This window comes from Neolamprologus multifasciatus, chromosome 18 (assembly GCF_963576455.1).
Source record: "Neolamprologus multifasciatus chromosome 18, fNeoMul1.2, whole genome shotgun sequence".
NCBI lineage: Eukaryota > Metazoa > Chordata > Actinopteri > Cichliformes > Cichlidae > Neolamprologus > Neolamprologus multifasciatus.
Window position 1 is genome coordinate 21,724,533 of NC_140456.1, and position 16,737 is coordinate 21,741,269.

The 16,737-nt window shown below is 42.9% G+C and overlaps 1 protein-coding gene across 13 annotated transcripts in view; it reads right to left on the minus strand.

The window, feature by feature from the left end:
• Nucleotides 1-811: 811 nt before the first annotated feature.
• The window catches only part of LOC146497866 (myomegalin), a 47,515-nt gene continuing 31,589 nt past the window's right edge, over nt 812-16,737 (minus strand). For 4 of the 13 annotated variants that reach the window (XM_085142159.1, XM_085142160.1, XM_085142150.1 and 1 more), the window contains 26 exons: nt 14,935-15,050; nt 14,655-14,830; nt 14,212-14,557; nt 13,543-13,747; nt 13,306-13,422; nt 12,957-13,216; nt 12,639-12,853; nt 12,372-12,489; nt 12,129-12,246; nt 11,994-12,048; nt 10,045-10,292; nt 9,860-9,970; nt 9,600-9,761; nt 9,185-9,433; nt 8,923-9,054; nt 8,720-8,836; nt 8,437-8,644; nt 8,229-8,350; nt 7,323-7,559; nt 7,101-7,202; nt 6,679-6,899; nt 6,444-6,587; nt 6,173-6,311; nt 5,451-5,497; nt 5,159-5,213; nt 812-3,168 (listed from right to left, as the gene is read on the minus strand). In XM_085142159.1, the coding sequence (XP_084998285.1) occupies nt 3,035-3,168; nt 5,159-5,213; nt 5,451-5,497; nt 6,173-6,311; nt 6,444-6,587; nt 6,679-6,899; nt 7,101-7,202; nt 7,323-7,559; nt 8,229-8,350; nt 8,437-8,644; nt 8,720-8,836; nt 8,923-9,054; nt 9,185-9,433; nt 9,600-9,761; nt 9,860-9,970; nt 10,045-10,292; nt 11,994-12,048; nt 12,129-12,246; nt 12,372-12,489; nt 12,639-12,853; nt 12,957-13,216; nt 13,306-13,422; nt 13,543-13,747; nt 14,212-14,557; nt 14,655-14,830; nt 14,935-15,050 (4,154 nt within the window). In that variant the 3' untranslated portion in view covers nt 812-3,034. The remainder of the gene's footprint in view (nt 3,169-5,158; nt 5,214-5,450; nt 5,498-6,172; nt 6,312-6,443; nt 6,588-6,678; nt 6,900-7,100; nt 7,203-7,322; nt 7,560-8,228; nt 8,351-8,436; nt 8,645-8,719; nt 8,837-8,922; nt 9,055-9,184; nt 9,434-9,599; nt 9,762-9,859; nt 9,971-10,044; nt 10,293-11,993; nt 12,049-12,128; nt 12,247-12,371; nt 12,490-12,638; nt 12,854-12,956; nt 13,217-13,305; nt 13,423-13,542; nt 13,748-14,211; nt 14,558-14,654; nt 14,831-14,934; nt 15,051-16,737) is intronic. The other 9 variants (XM_085142152.1, XM_085142161.1, XM_085142149.1 and 6 more) reach the window with 9 other exon arrangements.

A 16,737-nucleotide genomic window follows, 5' to 3' on the forward strand; every position in this document is an offset into this window, starting at 1 on the left:
CATCTGTCCTTAATACTTGTTTTATTTCAGCCACTTAATTTTAAACCACTGGAGACAAAGTTGGAGAGGGTAAGATGCACATGCACAGATGAGGGATGCTGAACAAATGGGATGAAGGGTTAAATTTGGTGCTGCAGGGCAGGAGGAAAGGAGGAGGACCACAGAGAAGATTCATGGATGTAGTGAAGGTGGTGTGACAGACGATGCTAGGGATGAGGTGAGATGGAAGCAGGTGAGCCGATACCCTAAAGATGACTTGATCTCAAACCTCTCACCTTGTTGCAGTGACGAGTGCACCAGAAGGTGTTGGTTCACTCTGACATCACTCTTATTTGTGGTGTTTATCAAATCAACTTTTCCTACTGGTAGTAGAAAAAAACGAATTCAAATCAATTCAGTTCTATTTATATAGCGCCAAATCACAACAACTGTCACCTCAAGGTGCTTTATATTGTAAGGTACCACAGTGGGAGGGGAAAATCCCTTCTACTGGTGATCTGGATGTAAAACAAACAGAAGTAAAAGATTTTAAAGTGTTTTTTTTTTTTATTTTATTGTTTCCCAAAATCTTTCAGTGGTAATACTTTTGCCAACACAACACACGGTTAACTCATCAGAGACAGGATCCTGAAGAGTCCTGCATCGGCCTTCTAGTTCATTATGCACAAACTCAGGAAAAAAAGCTGCACCAATCAGAGCACAATATACATATGCAACTCAGCACCAACAAAGCATTATTGGTTCCCTCCTCAACAAAAAGGCTTTGTTTACGCTCTTATAAGGTGCTCTGTGAATCAAACACTTCATAATCTTTCCAGTCACTGGCTTTTAATTTTATTTACAGTACACAAATCTTCAAAACTTTTTACCACTTTTTGTAAAACTTGGCAACTTTTGTCTTTTTTTTTCTGAAGACTCGAGCGCAAACAAAACCTAATTTGGCAGAACTCAGGTAGACGCTTGTCGAAGGCCATTTCTACCACTGAGAGCAGACTTAAGAGGCTCTCGAGCTAAAATTTGAAGGCAAGTAAAGCAACATCAATCAGAGCTTCGTTACAGGTGGATGGCGTTGTGATCAGTGTCGTAAATATCACGAAGGCATAGTTTATTTAGCAGACAGCCTATATATGACTAAGTGATTCAAAGTGACACAAACCTCTTAACGTACACTGCATGGAAATCATACATTGCAAACACACTTAGAATTCAATGATGTTTAACATCAAAATAAAACATATCAAGCTATTGCACAGCTACCCAGGTAATCAACTTTGCAAAAAAGCAAATGTTCGATGTTTCCACGCACGCACTCACACAAAACATCAGCATAAAATGGCAAATGTACAGCAAGAAAACACGCCAAACTAAATGTGAAGTAAGTGAATTATGGAACAACGACCCCACCAGCAGCCTGCCAAAGTTTGCATCATCCATATTGCCGTTGCCATGGGAATGCTAGGATGGCCTGAACCAAGAGAAATAGCAAAGACAATAGCATATGGCCACTTGGTTGAGTTTTTTCTTTTGGTCCAATAAAGGAGCTCATTTCTGTCACACAGTTCTAAATTAAATGAACACAGCTGTCTAACGGTTACCGTCTCTGTGGTTCAACAGGCCCACCCAATAACTTAACACTTGTGTAACCCCACCGACCTGATCCAACTGGGGTTTCGCCATTCGCATGGATAAGGCAAGTCAGAGTGAAGTACAGAGTTCAAAGTTCAAACTTTGGCAAGTTTTGGCGAACCCCTGTTCCATAGCCTAAATTTTCAACATTTACAATCTCTGTCATGCATAAACACTCGAGAAAAATAAGTATAATCGTAACACCGTTTGTCACCTAACATCAGTATGAGCGTGAATGATAATAATTCAGTGTTGGGCGAAGAAGTAATAACCCAGTGCAGCATAATCATTCAAGAAACTATATCGTTATTGCACATGCTCGTATGAGAACTCCTGCAGAGGAGTGAATACGCGTGTTTAGCCTGGTTCCATTTGAGTACTCGAACCTCTTTTTACAAACTATAGTCCAGCGTGGAAATCAGAATCAGCCAGCTTCACAATTCTGTGACTTGTTTAGCATTTTTCAGTTTGGAGTTGGATGCCAATAAAGCACCTCTGGGGTCTAAAAGAGGACGTTTGTGACTGAAATGGAACCTTCCTGTTCAGCTGTTTCTAAGCCTCGGCTAATGTCTGTCATACCATTCATGAGCTTCCTCCACAAACACAGATATAGCTAGTAGCAAACTAATAGCAGTGATCGACTACCTACTGTACATTCCTCCACTGTGTGTAATGATACATTGTCAGTGTCATTTTTCTTTGCATTGCATTTGCAAGGTGTCCTTTTTAATTAGAATGCCACAAGAATAAGTACTTGAGTTTCTGTGGCAGTCAAAGTTGAAGCTGTCTTGTCTTTGAGTGGGCTGGGTTCGATCACACACACACGCTCACACATATATATGTGTGTGTGTGTGTGTGTGTGTGTTCGTGTGTGCAGAATTCCTTTCACAAGCCATTTTAAACATGCATGAACATCTCTTCCATCCACAGGCTGTCTGGCTCTCTTTCAGGGATGCCTTTAACGCAGGTAAGGTGGTGTGCATCTTTAAGCTGTCCAGTGATGTAAAATCTTTACCTGATAAATACCCAAATTCTTTCTGTGTAACCCGGCATCTAAAGGCATCCTCGACCACTTCCGTCACATCATTGAAGCCTTCATAGGCACATTTTAAACACCTTCTTCTGACACACACACTACAAGGCAAACTGCTGACTGTATCACTCAAAGACAATAATACACATGATGGTGGGGGATGTCACAAACAGTGGAGTGGGTGAGGGGAATCAGGTAAGCCTCCAGGTGCAGATTGCACTGTGTACACAGTGCCTGGAGGAGGAAAGGACTGAAGCATCTATGGCTGGATGGCGGTAAAGAGCAGGCTTGTGAGGGGAAAGGTGGGATTGTGGGTCTTGGCTGTTTCAGCATAGAGGTCAGAGGTCGTAGCATTTAGGCTGGTTCTTTGAAAGTCTAAAGCAGGCATTGGCTGCTGCGCTTTCTCGCTGCCGTACGCTGACTGGCCCTTGTGACTCCAGAAGCACCACCGGTCTTCAGGAAACTGCGATCAGCAGGCCGCTCTCTGGCAGCACTTCCTGGCTCTTCAGCTGGATTTTTTAAAAAAATTTTTGAGGAAAAGAACAAGAAGGAAATGGGAATGTTATTAGTAAACAATCCTTACATACAATATACAGGTGAATAAAACTGACCAGAGCGGTGAGCTGTTGACTGAATAGTTTGACATTTTGGGGAACACGCTACTCCCTGAGCCAGAGGTCTCTTTCTGTTAAAAGGAAGTTCTTCTTTCCCACTGTTGCCAAGTGCTTGGTCAAAGAGGATTTTCAGATTGTTGGAGTTTTCACTCTATTATTGTACAGTCTTTAGCTTACAACTTAAACCTAAACTTAAAAATGAATCTTCCAGAACTCTCAAATTCACAAATTAACATTCAGCTTGATAAAAAAAAAATGCTATCTGTGAACTGCACACTGCTACTTTCTGCAGTCTTTTCTGGCGAGTCTTTTTTTTTTTAGACTGCTCTGTAAAATATGATGCATAAACCTCATTTTGAGAAAAGCTGTAAAAAAGTCCTCAGTGTTTCCTTTAATTAAGCTTGGTTCCTTGACAGACTTATTTCTTTCAGATGGTGTTCATCTGCTGTGGATAGGTTTATAGGCCTGCCACTTTTTTTTATTCTCTTATTCTGTCCGGTTTCCACCCTGCACAGCATTTTGAGAAATGCTAAGAAATGCTAGCTCTGTGGGAATCACCTTGTTGGTGCAAAAATACATTTTCACGCCCATAACATTGCTTTATCTTTGGCGTTTTATATAGATTCAACTAAAGAAATGAAAACAAGTGAAGTATTTTTGTGATAAGCTGCTAGTCACAAATTGACTGAAGATATTGTCTGTTATGTGTAGATACAACACTGATTCATCCACTGAGTTTAGGTGTCTTTTTTGGCCTTGGATGATTCATAGGTCAGTGTCGAGAGACATAACATAACAAAAAAGCAGCAAGTCCTGACCTGTAAGTACAGTCAGGTGAAACACTGGACTGAAAATGAGTGAAAAAGTAGCCAAAAGCCTGGAAAACAACTTGCTGAAGACCACTTTAAAAAATCAACAATAAAGTCTGACTCCCTAAAAGCAAAATATAAGGAAATGAGAGGTATCTTAAGTACTGTAATTAATTAATCAGAATTAAAGGTATCATCACAGATGTGCTGGATACCCATGTGATGTGTATGCACCATTTTACAGATAAAACTTTTATTTCCCAAAATGTCCCACTATTCTTTTAAAAACAAAAGCAGGAGGGGATTGCTGTGTAAAATGTTAGCAGTAAGAGAAAATCCCCAACTCCTTGCAGATGGAAAGCTGAGGATGAAGAATGATACAAGAAAAAGAAATGCTGTCCTTTAAAACATCTTTCACGAAGACACACACACACACAATCTCAGCTGAGAGCTGCGTGTCTGTTGGCAATAACAAAGCAATCGAAACTTCCTTAAAGTCATCACACAAGTTTGTGTGCACATCATTCAGTGACGCTCGTGCAGCATACATACAGAATGGGAGCTATGAGTATGTGCAGTTATTTTTGCACTCACACTGGAAGCTGTAAATAGACTTAGCATTAACACTAGAGGCACGCTGACGTAAAACAGCGCTCAGAACAACTCAGGAACGACTCGGGAACGACTCACGGTCTTTTAAAACTCCTCCACAACCATCATCACTTAAAAAATACATCCAATTGGCATCCAACTCCAACTTTCTCTATAGTCAACAAAGCAGTGTGTGGTCAGCTTGTTTTATACTCTGGACCAGAATCACCTCCACTATATCCCCTGTTATATTTAATGAAAAATGTAATTAAATGCTAAAAATGCAAGTCGGGATGGAGTTTGCTGTTAGACAGGATGGTAAAGCTGTGATGATTAGAAAAAGCAAAACTCCACACACAGGTAAAAGCTGCCCCAGATTACATGATCAATGTCACTTCAGGAGGGACGAACTATGTTATCTAATAAAACATGTATCTGGGACAACGTCTACCTATTTACAAGCGCACAGGATGTCAGACAATTACCAGCATAAGGAGAGGAAGAGGAGGAACTTAGAGAGGAAAGTCTCAGCTTATTCGTCTGGGTGAGGGGGGGGGGGGGGGGCATGGAAAGGAAGAGAGGAGACCAGGGAAGAGGAGAGAAGACACAAAGTAAGGATGAAGGAACAGGTGGGACAGAAAAGCCAGCAGTAATGAATTTACAACACACATCACAACACATAATCCTGATTAACACAATACTGTGACCTGTGGAATACAAACACAGATAAGCTAAGAATATGTAAGTGATGTAACCGAGGCTGCGCACATGGCTTACCTCTAAATTTGTCCTTGCTTTTTTCAGCACATCACGAGTCCTTGATACTGTAGAAAACAAGGACAATGTTTCTTCTTTGTTTTTATTGTATTACTTAATAATAATAATAATAATAATAATAATAATAATAATAATAATACATTTTATTTAAAAAATAGCGCCTTTCAAAGCACCCAAGGACACTGTACAACAAATAAAAACACAAAAAACTGGAAATATACACAATAATAAGAATAACAGATAAAAGTTAAGAGCATACAGAGGTTTAAACATAAGCAATTTTAAACAGATGAGTTTTGAGGGTGGACTTAAAAAGAGGGAATGAACTAATATTTCTGAGGTCAGGGGGTAAGGAATTCCTTATGATGTCATTCCATACAGCTGCTTTTGGTGGCATCTGGACGTGGGACACGAAAGGCAGGACTGTATGTTTGTGCAAAATCTGCAGAAGCATGCGTCCCAAGGGACCATGAACCACCTGCTTTATTATTTCTGAACTCTAAACAGACGACATTTCCGAGAAGGGACTAGCATTGTTGTCTGCTGAGAACCTCTCTGTATCTTACTTCCCTTTACTCATACCTTATTAGGCATCAGTAAAGGGATGAGTACAATTGACCTTCCCACATTCCTGTTTCTTTCACACACACACACACACACACACACACACACACACACACACACACACACACACACACACACACATGCACGTAAACACTCACACTGGCTGACTATGAAGTGCTCCATGCTCTCCTTGGTGCGGCTGGTGCTCCTCAGTCTTTGTATTGTCCCTTTAAGAACTTCTTCTTGCTCAGACACACGCAGTTTCAAGGACAAGATCTCCTCCTGCATGCACTGCTCCTGCATGCACAAATACATACAGATATACTCTGTTAACATTTATTTTAAGTTTTTATTTTAAGTTTTTTTTTTTAGTTGTTTGATGCTATTAAAGGCCAAATAAACAAATATGATAATGCGTAATTTTAAAACCTTCTTAAGGTTCTGGATGGAGGGATCCGTGCTGGGAAGAGCTGCTCTCCAGAACATCTTCAGCAGAGACGTTGCCTCCTCCAAGATCTGCCTCAGAGTCTTGGTGTTAGACAGAAGACTCCTAACACATCCGTAATCCATAATCTGCAAACACAGCTCAGTTAGTTACTCGTGCTCTGTGCTCATCACTTTTTATTTTCAGTTGTCGCCGACTGCTAGGATGGTGAAAACACACCAGCTCGCTGCCCTGTTTCTGGTTTACATCCAGCATTGGTGGACCGAGGCATGCCTGCAGGGTCATCTCCATGCGCTGGACGAGGCTCCGGCCCTCGAGGACTTGCTGCTGCAAAGCACTGAAGTCATCCACGTGACCAATGGCGTGACGACCATGACGGTTCGCGAATGATCCATCGGGCGCATCCCCCTCCAGCTCAGAGTGTGGATCAAGAGGGTCTGCTGGAGACAAAAGAGCTGGATTGTATTGTGGAAGGACTTCGAATGAAGCTGTTTTTTAATTTTTATTTTATGGAAATTAGAATTCCTTCAAACTACTCAGTAACAAGCACACAAACCAAAAGTGCTGTTATTGTTAGAAAGCAAATAAACCTTCTTCATATTAACTCAAATTAAGTTGCAGTAACTGAAGTTAAGTCACACCATTGGCAGTGCTATGGCTGTCATCCAAGTCTGAGTATGGAGGACCAGGAGATCCACAGTTAAAGAGGCCAATGTCCCTGACTGGTGGAGATGGAGCAGGGTCTGCGGAGCACACAGATAGGCAAACAGGCTTGGACACACTGCAAACTTTACCACTGCACACTGAACATCACAGGCATTTTACACTGTAGCGTGATGGAGTCGTGCCCAGTCATGTCTCACCATGAAGCAGCTGACGTCTGTAGAAGTTTTCCCTCTGAGGGCTGGCAGTGAGAGCAGAGAGCGAGGGAGTCCGAGGTGAGCCCACGCCCAGCTTTTGTTCCAGCTGCTTGTGGAGCTCCAGCTGTTTGAGAGCGCTGTTCTCCTGGACACTGTTCTGCAACTGAGCCCGTAGACTCCTCACCTCTCCCAACAACTCCCCCAGCTCTACTGGTAGAACTGGTACCTCGCACAGGTAGCCTGAAGACGAAAGACGAAATGCACAAATATGAGAACGTGTTAGGCACAGCTGTGCTTAGGTGCTGCGAGGGGTTTAGAGGGTTTTATTCTTTCCTCCTTTCATATTTGTCATACATTAGAGCTTTTCTTGAGCTGCAAAGAATTCTGTGAATTAGAATTCACAGAAAAACAACCAGTGATTTGTTTTTTTTTTCTTTTTATAGCCCATTTATCTGTTTGTTCATCTACCACCAGATGGCACCAAAGTAAGGGACACTGGGACGATAGATAGATAGATAGATAGATAGATAGATAGATAGATAGATAGATAGATAGGTAGATAGGTAGATAGATAGGTAGATAGGTAGATAGATAGGTAGATAGGTAGATAGGTAGGAAGAATGGGCAAGAATTTCAGTCTCTAGATGTGCAAAGCTGGTAGAGACATACCCTAAAAGACTGGCAGCTGTAATTGCAGCAAATGTTTGAAATCATGTATGATTTTCGTTCCACTTCACACGTGTACACCACTTTGCATTGGTCTTTCACGTGGAATTCCAATAAAATTGATTCATGTTTGTGGCTGCAATGTGACAAAATGTGGGAAAGTTCAGGGGGGCCGAATACTTTTGCAAGCCACTGTATATATCTATGGTAGGATGTTGTGTATAGCTAATTTGATAGACTGACCTTTGTTGGCCTTTGTGCTGGAACACACTCGATCATAGACGTGTAGTTCGCTCTGCAGGGAGTGGATCAGTTCCCTGCTCTCACATAGCTGCTGCTGGAGTAGTGACACCTCGTGCTGGAGCCTGTTAATGCACAGATACGTTATAGTAATAAAACAGTTAGCGATGATGTGAACACGCAGACAGACACAGCCATTATCTGCACACACCTGTTGGTTTTCTCCTGCCCCGCCTGCCGCTCCTGCCTTAATGTGTGAATCTGCTGTCCCTGCTCCTGACTGTGGGCCTGAAGCCGTCTGAGCTCCTCCTTCCACTGCTCAGCTTCCAGCTCTGATTGCTTCAGGCGAGCGCGTGCTGTAAACACCGCCTCCCTCAATTGCACCACCTCCTCACTTGTGTCTGAGAGCATAGGAGAGACTGAATGGGTTTATTTAAAAAAACAAAAAACAAAACAAACTGTCTTAAATGTCTGTTGCCTTTATACTGAAGTACCTGTGCTGGCCTGCAAGCGGGACTGCAGACCCAAGTTTTCTTCCTTCAGGACTCTGATCTCATTGGACAGCTGAGTGACTGTGTCCAGTCCCTGAATATAAATGTTGGTTGGAGCCCCTGAAAAAAAACCCACATTGTGTCATTTTTTAGAGACAAAGAAGCGCCGATGTTTGTTGTTACTCAAGTGTGGAAAGCTGCATTACCTCCATCACGTCCAGTGGTGGCCAGTTTTTCCTCAAGCTGTTGACGAAGCCTCTCATTGGTCCTAATGGACTCCTCCAGGCGTTGGCGTAGACACCTCACCTCCTGCAGGTGTTCCTCTATCAAATTTACCCCTGAAAGAAAGTCATATAATAAAAATGTTGTATTGTTCATTCACCTTCTTCATGCACGGTTCATTAAAAAAGAAGTTCTTAAGTTACATAAATATTCCAAAAATAAATTCACTGCATTTGTGTGCCACACCTGTTTGGTTGCTTCCTGGTTGGTGCGCAGATGATCCAGAATAACCTCCGACGAAGTTTTCCATGTCCCACAAAGGCCCCCCTGACATTAAACCTGAGTCAGACTTCATTAAGTGGCCTGTAGGGATGCCCCCCAGCTGGTAGGGTTGAAAGGCATGATGGGATAGCTGGCTGTAGCTTGACAGGCCATGCTGGTTGTGGTGATCAGATGAAAGGGTGAACAGAGCCTTGTCATGAGGCTCTGGGAAGCCTGTAGCCAGCCATCCAAACACATGTACACACACACACACACACACACACACACACACAAATTGTCAGAGATCAGTCAAACATTCTATACAATTCCAAGTGTGACTGTAGTTTCAGACAGGTTTTGAGTATTTTCCACACATGGCACACTCTCTTTGGCCCCTCACCCCTGTTCTGCTCATTCATCTGTTTGTACAGTGTGTCCAGCTCTGGGCGAACAGCCATCACAGAGAGAGCTCTGGGCCGGGGGTCAAACATAACTTCGTGACCCCAGCCGTCAGGGCCAGAGGGGATAGAGAGGGAGGAGGAGACAGGCTCACTGAAAAGGGCTGGAGGAGAATGACAGGACACATACAGAAGACGAAAGGATGAGGAGGAAAAAAGAAAATGATCTTTGCAAGTCAACAGCCGTCTGTGACTCCCCTACCTCTGGTCAAACCCACAGCGGCTGTGCAAAGCATGTTGGGACAGCTGCTTGAAGACTTGAGGAGGCCATGAAGAGGAGGAGGAGGAAGAGGTGGTGGGATAGAGGAACGGACTAAAAGAGGGGAATGGAAGGTGAAATGATAGAAAGATGCATTTCATAGAAAGAGAGATTAACATCAACGATACCTTCCGGATCTGATCCGAGTCCTGGCTGCCGGAGTCGGTGTTCCTCCTGATATTCCCTGGTGTCCAAATCAGAGCACAGCTCCAAGTCTTCATTGGTTTGGTACTCATCGGACACCAAGGAGGTCCTATCTGATTGGTCCGTAGTCTCAGAGAGGGCGTGGCAACTGGACGGGGTCTCGGGACGGTGCTGCAGCTTCGTGTGGAGTGATTCGATGATTTTATCTTTCTGCTGCAACTCCTTACTTAACCTGCACGTGGACAGAAGGTCATGATATCACAGTGAAACTGAACTCTGACCTTTGAGATATTAAACCTAATCACTTTCATTTCATTCTATTACACATTTGTGTGTTCTTTGTAGGAATTAGCCTCCGAACTCTTGAGTCATGATCAAAAAAATGTTTTTTGAGTTCAAGGTTCTGATGAAAGTCTAACTAGTTCCTCCTCGAATCGAAGTAAAGGCTTTTACATTTGCTTCTTTGCCAGTTTTTTCATTTGGATGCACAGAAAACAGAAAACGCATCAACATTGAGGAAAATAGGAAAGGAAAATTTTTTCCAGTAATATTAGACAACATAAACAACACTGTTACTGTAAAAAGAGCTCTTCTTCCCTATATGAGCACAGGATAACTCACTTTATATTAAAGCCCATTTAAAGAGCATTAACTAATAGGGTGTGAGGTGCTTATAAGTCCTCATAAGATGCCAATTAATGTGTATTTTATGTTAATAGTGCCTTCATGCCTGTCAACAACATACTATGTGTTAGCTCCAGGAAGCCATGGATTACAGTAGTTTTAGGTACTTTTTATACTGTTCTAAAATCACTACTAAATCAAAGGCTTGCATAAATTTACAGTAGTCAAGAACATAGTGTAGTCTATGTTCTTGACTACTGTAAATTTATGCACTGTCATCATCCATCCTCATAGGCTGGCCCAAATTTTGAGACATCACATGATGTCCTGTTCTGTTCTTGCATCAATAATGTGTGTGATGCAACAATGTGCGGACATCTTCTGTGTAAGCACCCAAAAGAATTGCAACCAAAGTTGAATGAAATTAAATGAGACAAACTGACCATGCAGACACATTTATATAGAAGATGAGAAATCACTTCTAGTGAGTCACAAGTGGGTCTAGAGGCCTTAGAGACCCTCATGCTATGTATTTGTGTCTCTCTTGCTGTTTTGGGTCCCCTGGCTCTCTGACAGCATCTTTTTTTCTTTTTTTTTAAGTGTCTTTGTTTTTTTATTTCACCAGCTTTCCTGATGACCCTTAAAAATGTTGCATGCTGGAAAATATTTCAAAACAAATATTTATCAGTACAGCAGCAAGCGTCAATACAACAGAAATCCACGAATAAGTGACTTAGCATGAATCCAACAGAAACAGTGTGCCAAGCTGTGAAGGATACAGAAACACTGAGCATTTTAAAGCCTGTCTGGGTGGACACCAGGGAGCTGTCTGTTCAGCTAGAGTAACTTAAACGATCCGCGTGGTGGCCCGCGTGTGGATTAACAGCAGACCTTCTGTCTTCTCTCCAACATAAGTAGCTATGCAGACAGCTCCTCACAGCGTGTCACATGACAGAGCAAACTAATCAGCGGGACAGACTTAGTGCTGCAAAGTGAGCTATTAAGTTCAGTGGGGGTCAACAGATCACAAAACTGCAGGTGACACTGCAGTTTTGATAAAGACCAAAACTGATCTTCACGCTTCTGCTTAAATTTTGGTCTGTGTCAGTTTCTGGGGACTGACTTGATTTTGGAACCAGGCTCAACTAATTATTCGAACAGTGATGGCTTCACTTTTCATCCCCAGATGTTGCTGGTTGCTTGATTTTGAGCAAAGATCGCTCCTTGGTTTAATTGCTACCACCCTAAAATAGTTTAATCTCCTACATATTCTCACATCACACATGTAGATATGAACAAGCTCACTTACCGCAAGGCGAGCAACTCGTGGCCTGTCTTGTCGTCATGACTCTCTACACGTTCTCCTGTGGAGAGAAAAGAGGAAAGATGGAGCGGTGAGATTTTAAATAACAGTAGAAACAGTTTAAAAAAAAAAGTTCCTTACGTCCACTAATCTTGGTGACCACTCTTTGTGCCAGGGCAGTGCTTTGTGCCAGCTGCTCCCTGAAGCTCTGACCCATGTAGTAGTCAATATCATTGGCCCGCAGGAGCTCCTCAAAAGCCTGAAAGTTGTTGACGTTTAGTGCATCTGTGAGAATCTGCTATGAACTTTGCTAGAACTTTATTCTCTCTCCATGTTGATAAAATGTAGAAAATATCACTGAATCAGTGAGTGTGTTTGCAGCACCTTGGTGGTGTCTCCCAGGTGTTGGGTCAGGATGTGACAGACTCCTTGCCCTTCTCTCATCCGCTGCCTCAGGTGGGACAGCTCACGAGCTTGAGCCTGGATCAGAGAGTTGTACTTCCTGCACAGTGCGGAAGACAATCAGCCGCCACAGGGACAAAATGCACCGCAGTGTTAAGGGAGATTAGTCTCGCTCTTATGCGCATACATCAACTGATTCTAGATAAAAAGTAAATGTGCAACACTGCCACTTTATCGCTGCTAACCTACCCAGGCCAGGTGGCACATTTCCCTTCTTCTGCTTGGCCTTTGCCCTCCGATCTGGTAGTTTTCAACTGAGCCTCCAGCGACGCGACTCGTTCCATCAGTTCTTGGAGCTCCCTGCTGGGCTTGGACCCTGGACGAGCCCCTTGGGTATCAGATAACCAGCCTTCATCCTCATCCACACCACTTGGGGCTGGTGATCTTTCAAGTGCCCAGTTTACCTAAAGGGTGAGGATGAAAAGCAAAAAAACCCTTGTTTTTTGAATTGTTTTTTCTTTAACATTAAATAAATTTAAAGTACAGCATTTGTTGGTGAGTCAGTACCTTGCGGGGGGTGCGCTCCAAGCTGGAGGCGTAGTCGCTGGTCGCAGACAAAGACCGGACACGGAGCTGCAGTCCACGGATCACTTTGTGACAGCGAGTCAGCTGTGAGCGCAGATCCTGGACCAGATGCTGGAGAGACGCCGACTCATCCCTCATTTCATAAGCGCCTCTGTTACTGCTGCAGCTTCCACCGTACCAGCCACCACCCTCACAGTCCTGAGGATGGGACAGCGATGTGCACATCTCTAGGTCGTCAAACTCTGCAAGGAGGAGAGGTGAGACATAATTAATGAGAGTATCTTAGAGAGCATGTTTTTGGTCGAAAGTGAATCAGATCTTTGTTCATCACCTGGGCTGCTGGTGTCTTCTCTCTCTGCTTCGTTCTCACTCCGGCCACAAGTTTCATAACCCAGATCCTGAAGATCCACCTGCACCTGCTTGTTGGCCTGCTGGACAGACGTCTCGGCTGCACAGACATGAGGCAGAACTTACTTCATTCTTTTATACCAAATGATTAAATATGTTTAAATGTATTTATCTAACTCATCCCAGCCTTCCTTTATACATGCTCCTCAGAGTGACTCACTGAGCAGATCTCTGTACTCCTTCAGCTGTTCGGCCTGAGCTTGGACCGTGGCCTCAGACACCATCAGCCTCTCTTGCAGCTCTCTGTTCTCCTGCTGGCTCAGAGTCAGATCAGTGTGCAGACGAGACGCCTGTTCACGGAGGCCATCCTCTTTATCTCGCCAGAGCGCTCTGACCTGAGAGCTGTCACCGGCGACCGCTGTCTCCTGCAAAAGCAAAGCATCTAAGCAACACTGATGTGTAATCTTCACAGGCACATCCTTTAATTATTTAGTCATACAGCATCTCTTGCACTGAAATATCACATAAAACAAGACATTAACTGACTGTTTTTGATTCTTTTTTAAGAGCTACGTTTATATGTAAAAAATAACAAATAATATGATTACATTTAAACTTGTTAGTACAACTATTTAGAACACCTGGATTACTGACAATCCAATTAAAAGCAGTATCAGACTAACTTTCTAAATTAAACTTTACTAGTGACACTTTATTGCCCTTCAAATGTTTCTAACATATTTTCCCATCTAAACTGTATATGTTACATTTAATAATCTGAGTACCTTTTCTGGTATTAAATTGTCTGGTCATTTTATTTTCTCTAACACTAAAGAGAATCACACTAAATCTGTAATAATGATCAGATAATGAGGGTATAATGTGTTACCGCTTCAGGTTGGTGTGTGAGATGGTGAGATGTCAGTGTGCCCAGGTTCAGAGAGCATGGCCTCATGCAGTGCCTCTTTCCTGGCTCGTTGCTCAGACTAACACATGGAGGACCTCGCTTCCCCGCCGGCAACGGAGATGTTTCCAGTTCATCTTCTTCCTCAGTATCCTCTTCCTCCTCCTCCTCTTCTTCCTCCTCCTCCTCTTCTTCCTCCTCCTCTTCTTCTTCTTCTTCCTGTTCTTCTTCTGGGCTCAGACTCTTCTCTGTGTTTGTCCCGACCACTCCAGCTCGTACTTGGTTTTCTTTCAGGGCCTGGTTCTCCCTTTGCAGCTTCTGCAGGGCACTCCTAGCAAAAGTCAAACAGAAGGACAAATATGCATAATGGTGCCATCAAACACAGCACGATCAGGTAAACAATAAGTCATTTAAAGCAAATTACACACCTCATCTGAGCTACAGAGGTGTATCCATCACTCTCCAGCTGTGACTTTATTTCTTCGAGCTCGAACTCGAGTGTCTTCTTTGCTTCATCGAGCTGCTTTACATCAGCTGTCTGGGACTGTGCCCCCCTCACCAGCCCTTGGGTCACACACTCAGGTCCTTGAGCCTTAACAGAAGCCTACAGAGTTAGAAATAATACTTCTTAGTTCTTACCCTTTAAGTCATGGGAGTAGGTGAGATGCTCTTAATCGTCACAGTGAAGTGTTAGTAAAAGCACTTTACCTGACCGGAGGTCAAACTTCTGGCATTCACGCTATCGTCATCCTCCTCTATGCTGTCTGTGAACTCCTCACTGCTGCCGTCTTCATCGTCTCCCTCTTCCTCCTCTGTGCTGAGCTCTGGAAACAAAATGACCATTTAGGGAAAGTATCCACTTGCTTTGGTTCTTTTCTTTAAATCTCAAACCCCCTGGTTTTCTTCTCAGTCTTATAGTTTTTAAGCCTCTCCCTCCCTGGCATCCACTCTCTATCCCATTCTTTCCACAGTCCTCTCTCTCTCTCCACTGAATCACCACTTTGGAAGTCATGGGACTTAAGGGAAATGTTATGTCATAAGTTGCAAGCCAGCCAAAAAAACGGTGCACTCAGTAACAGTGTGTGTGTGAGAGCCACTTTAAACACCTAAAAATGACAGTAGCAGATTAAGGGTAACGACTGTTTGCAGGGATTAAAGGAGGTTGTTGTGACCGAGTACTGCATGTTCTCTTCTCTGTTCCGTTTTTAATATTGTATACACACACTCACAGAGAGAGCAGGAACATCAGGAAAGTGACTGAAAAGAATTTCTAAGGGAAACTGTTTTACATAATAGGCCTTCGCACGCACTGCACAGAGCTACATGTGAATCATAGGTGTGGGTTTGTGTCTAGAGTTGCTCACTGCATTGTGGGGACATATTAAAGGATTGTTTCATAGTCAGAGCAAGTTTAACGGGTGCTAATTATCAGAATGTGTCCACCTTTAATGAAGCATACACCACTAAATGTCTCTGTGTTGTTAGCAAGAGGGCAGGAAACTCAGCAAAACTGCTGAGGCAATACGGATTGAGTAATGTGTCCCTGCAGGCTTAACTGGTGTAATGTGGCACCCTGTTTACACACTGTTATGACACTACATAATGTCACCACATATGAGGAAGGTGTAGGAAGAGGGACTTGAATTGTATTTTTATTCAAGCTAGATCGTGAGGACACTGAGTGACCGGCCACACGGGCTTTGTGTTTATGAATATCTCATTGGGCATTACAGTGGAAGCCATGCAAACATGAAAACCATGCCACACTATCATGCATGAGGGAGAAAGGACATGAAGGAAAATTAATTGGGACCGAGTTTGTTTTAAGAATACATGTTGCTGTTTGTTGCCTTTGTATTTATACATTAAAAGTTCTAGCACGTGTTCATATGGTTTTAAATTTACACTTTAGGACAAAAAAAGGCAAAGTTGAGAGGCTGAGGAGGCCGGGTAAATAATATTTCTACTCTGGGTAAAGGTTCAGAGAGATGATATATACTGTGGGTTGCTCTGAGGGGAAAGACGGAAGGTATGTCAAGGAATAAGTGGAGGATTTCAGGTTTCCTAATTAAACACAATAAAGAGAAATCCATACCAGAAGTGCTTTTGACAAAAAGCCAGCACATGTTTATTTTTGATGCATTTAAAACACAAAAAAAGAAGAAGAAGTAGAAGGAGCTTTGACGGTGATTCCATCTGTGAGGCTAGATGAAAAGATCGGGGGCACAAAATCCCTAGAAAATGTACTCTACCTCATATAAATAATTCATATGCAAGGTTTATATCTGGTGTTCACATCTCCTGTCATTAATAGAGAGCACTGTCTAGACTGTAGATTATCCTATCTCTGTACAAAGCTGGATCTAGAAGCAGAGCTGCTAAAAATATGCATATCATATCAAATTACTACAACATAAAGCATCTGCCAGCTTATATCTAAAATGACTAGCCTACTCTATCATGCATATCTATCAGAGCTAACACAGAACTAAAGGAAAGTACGAGGCCATC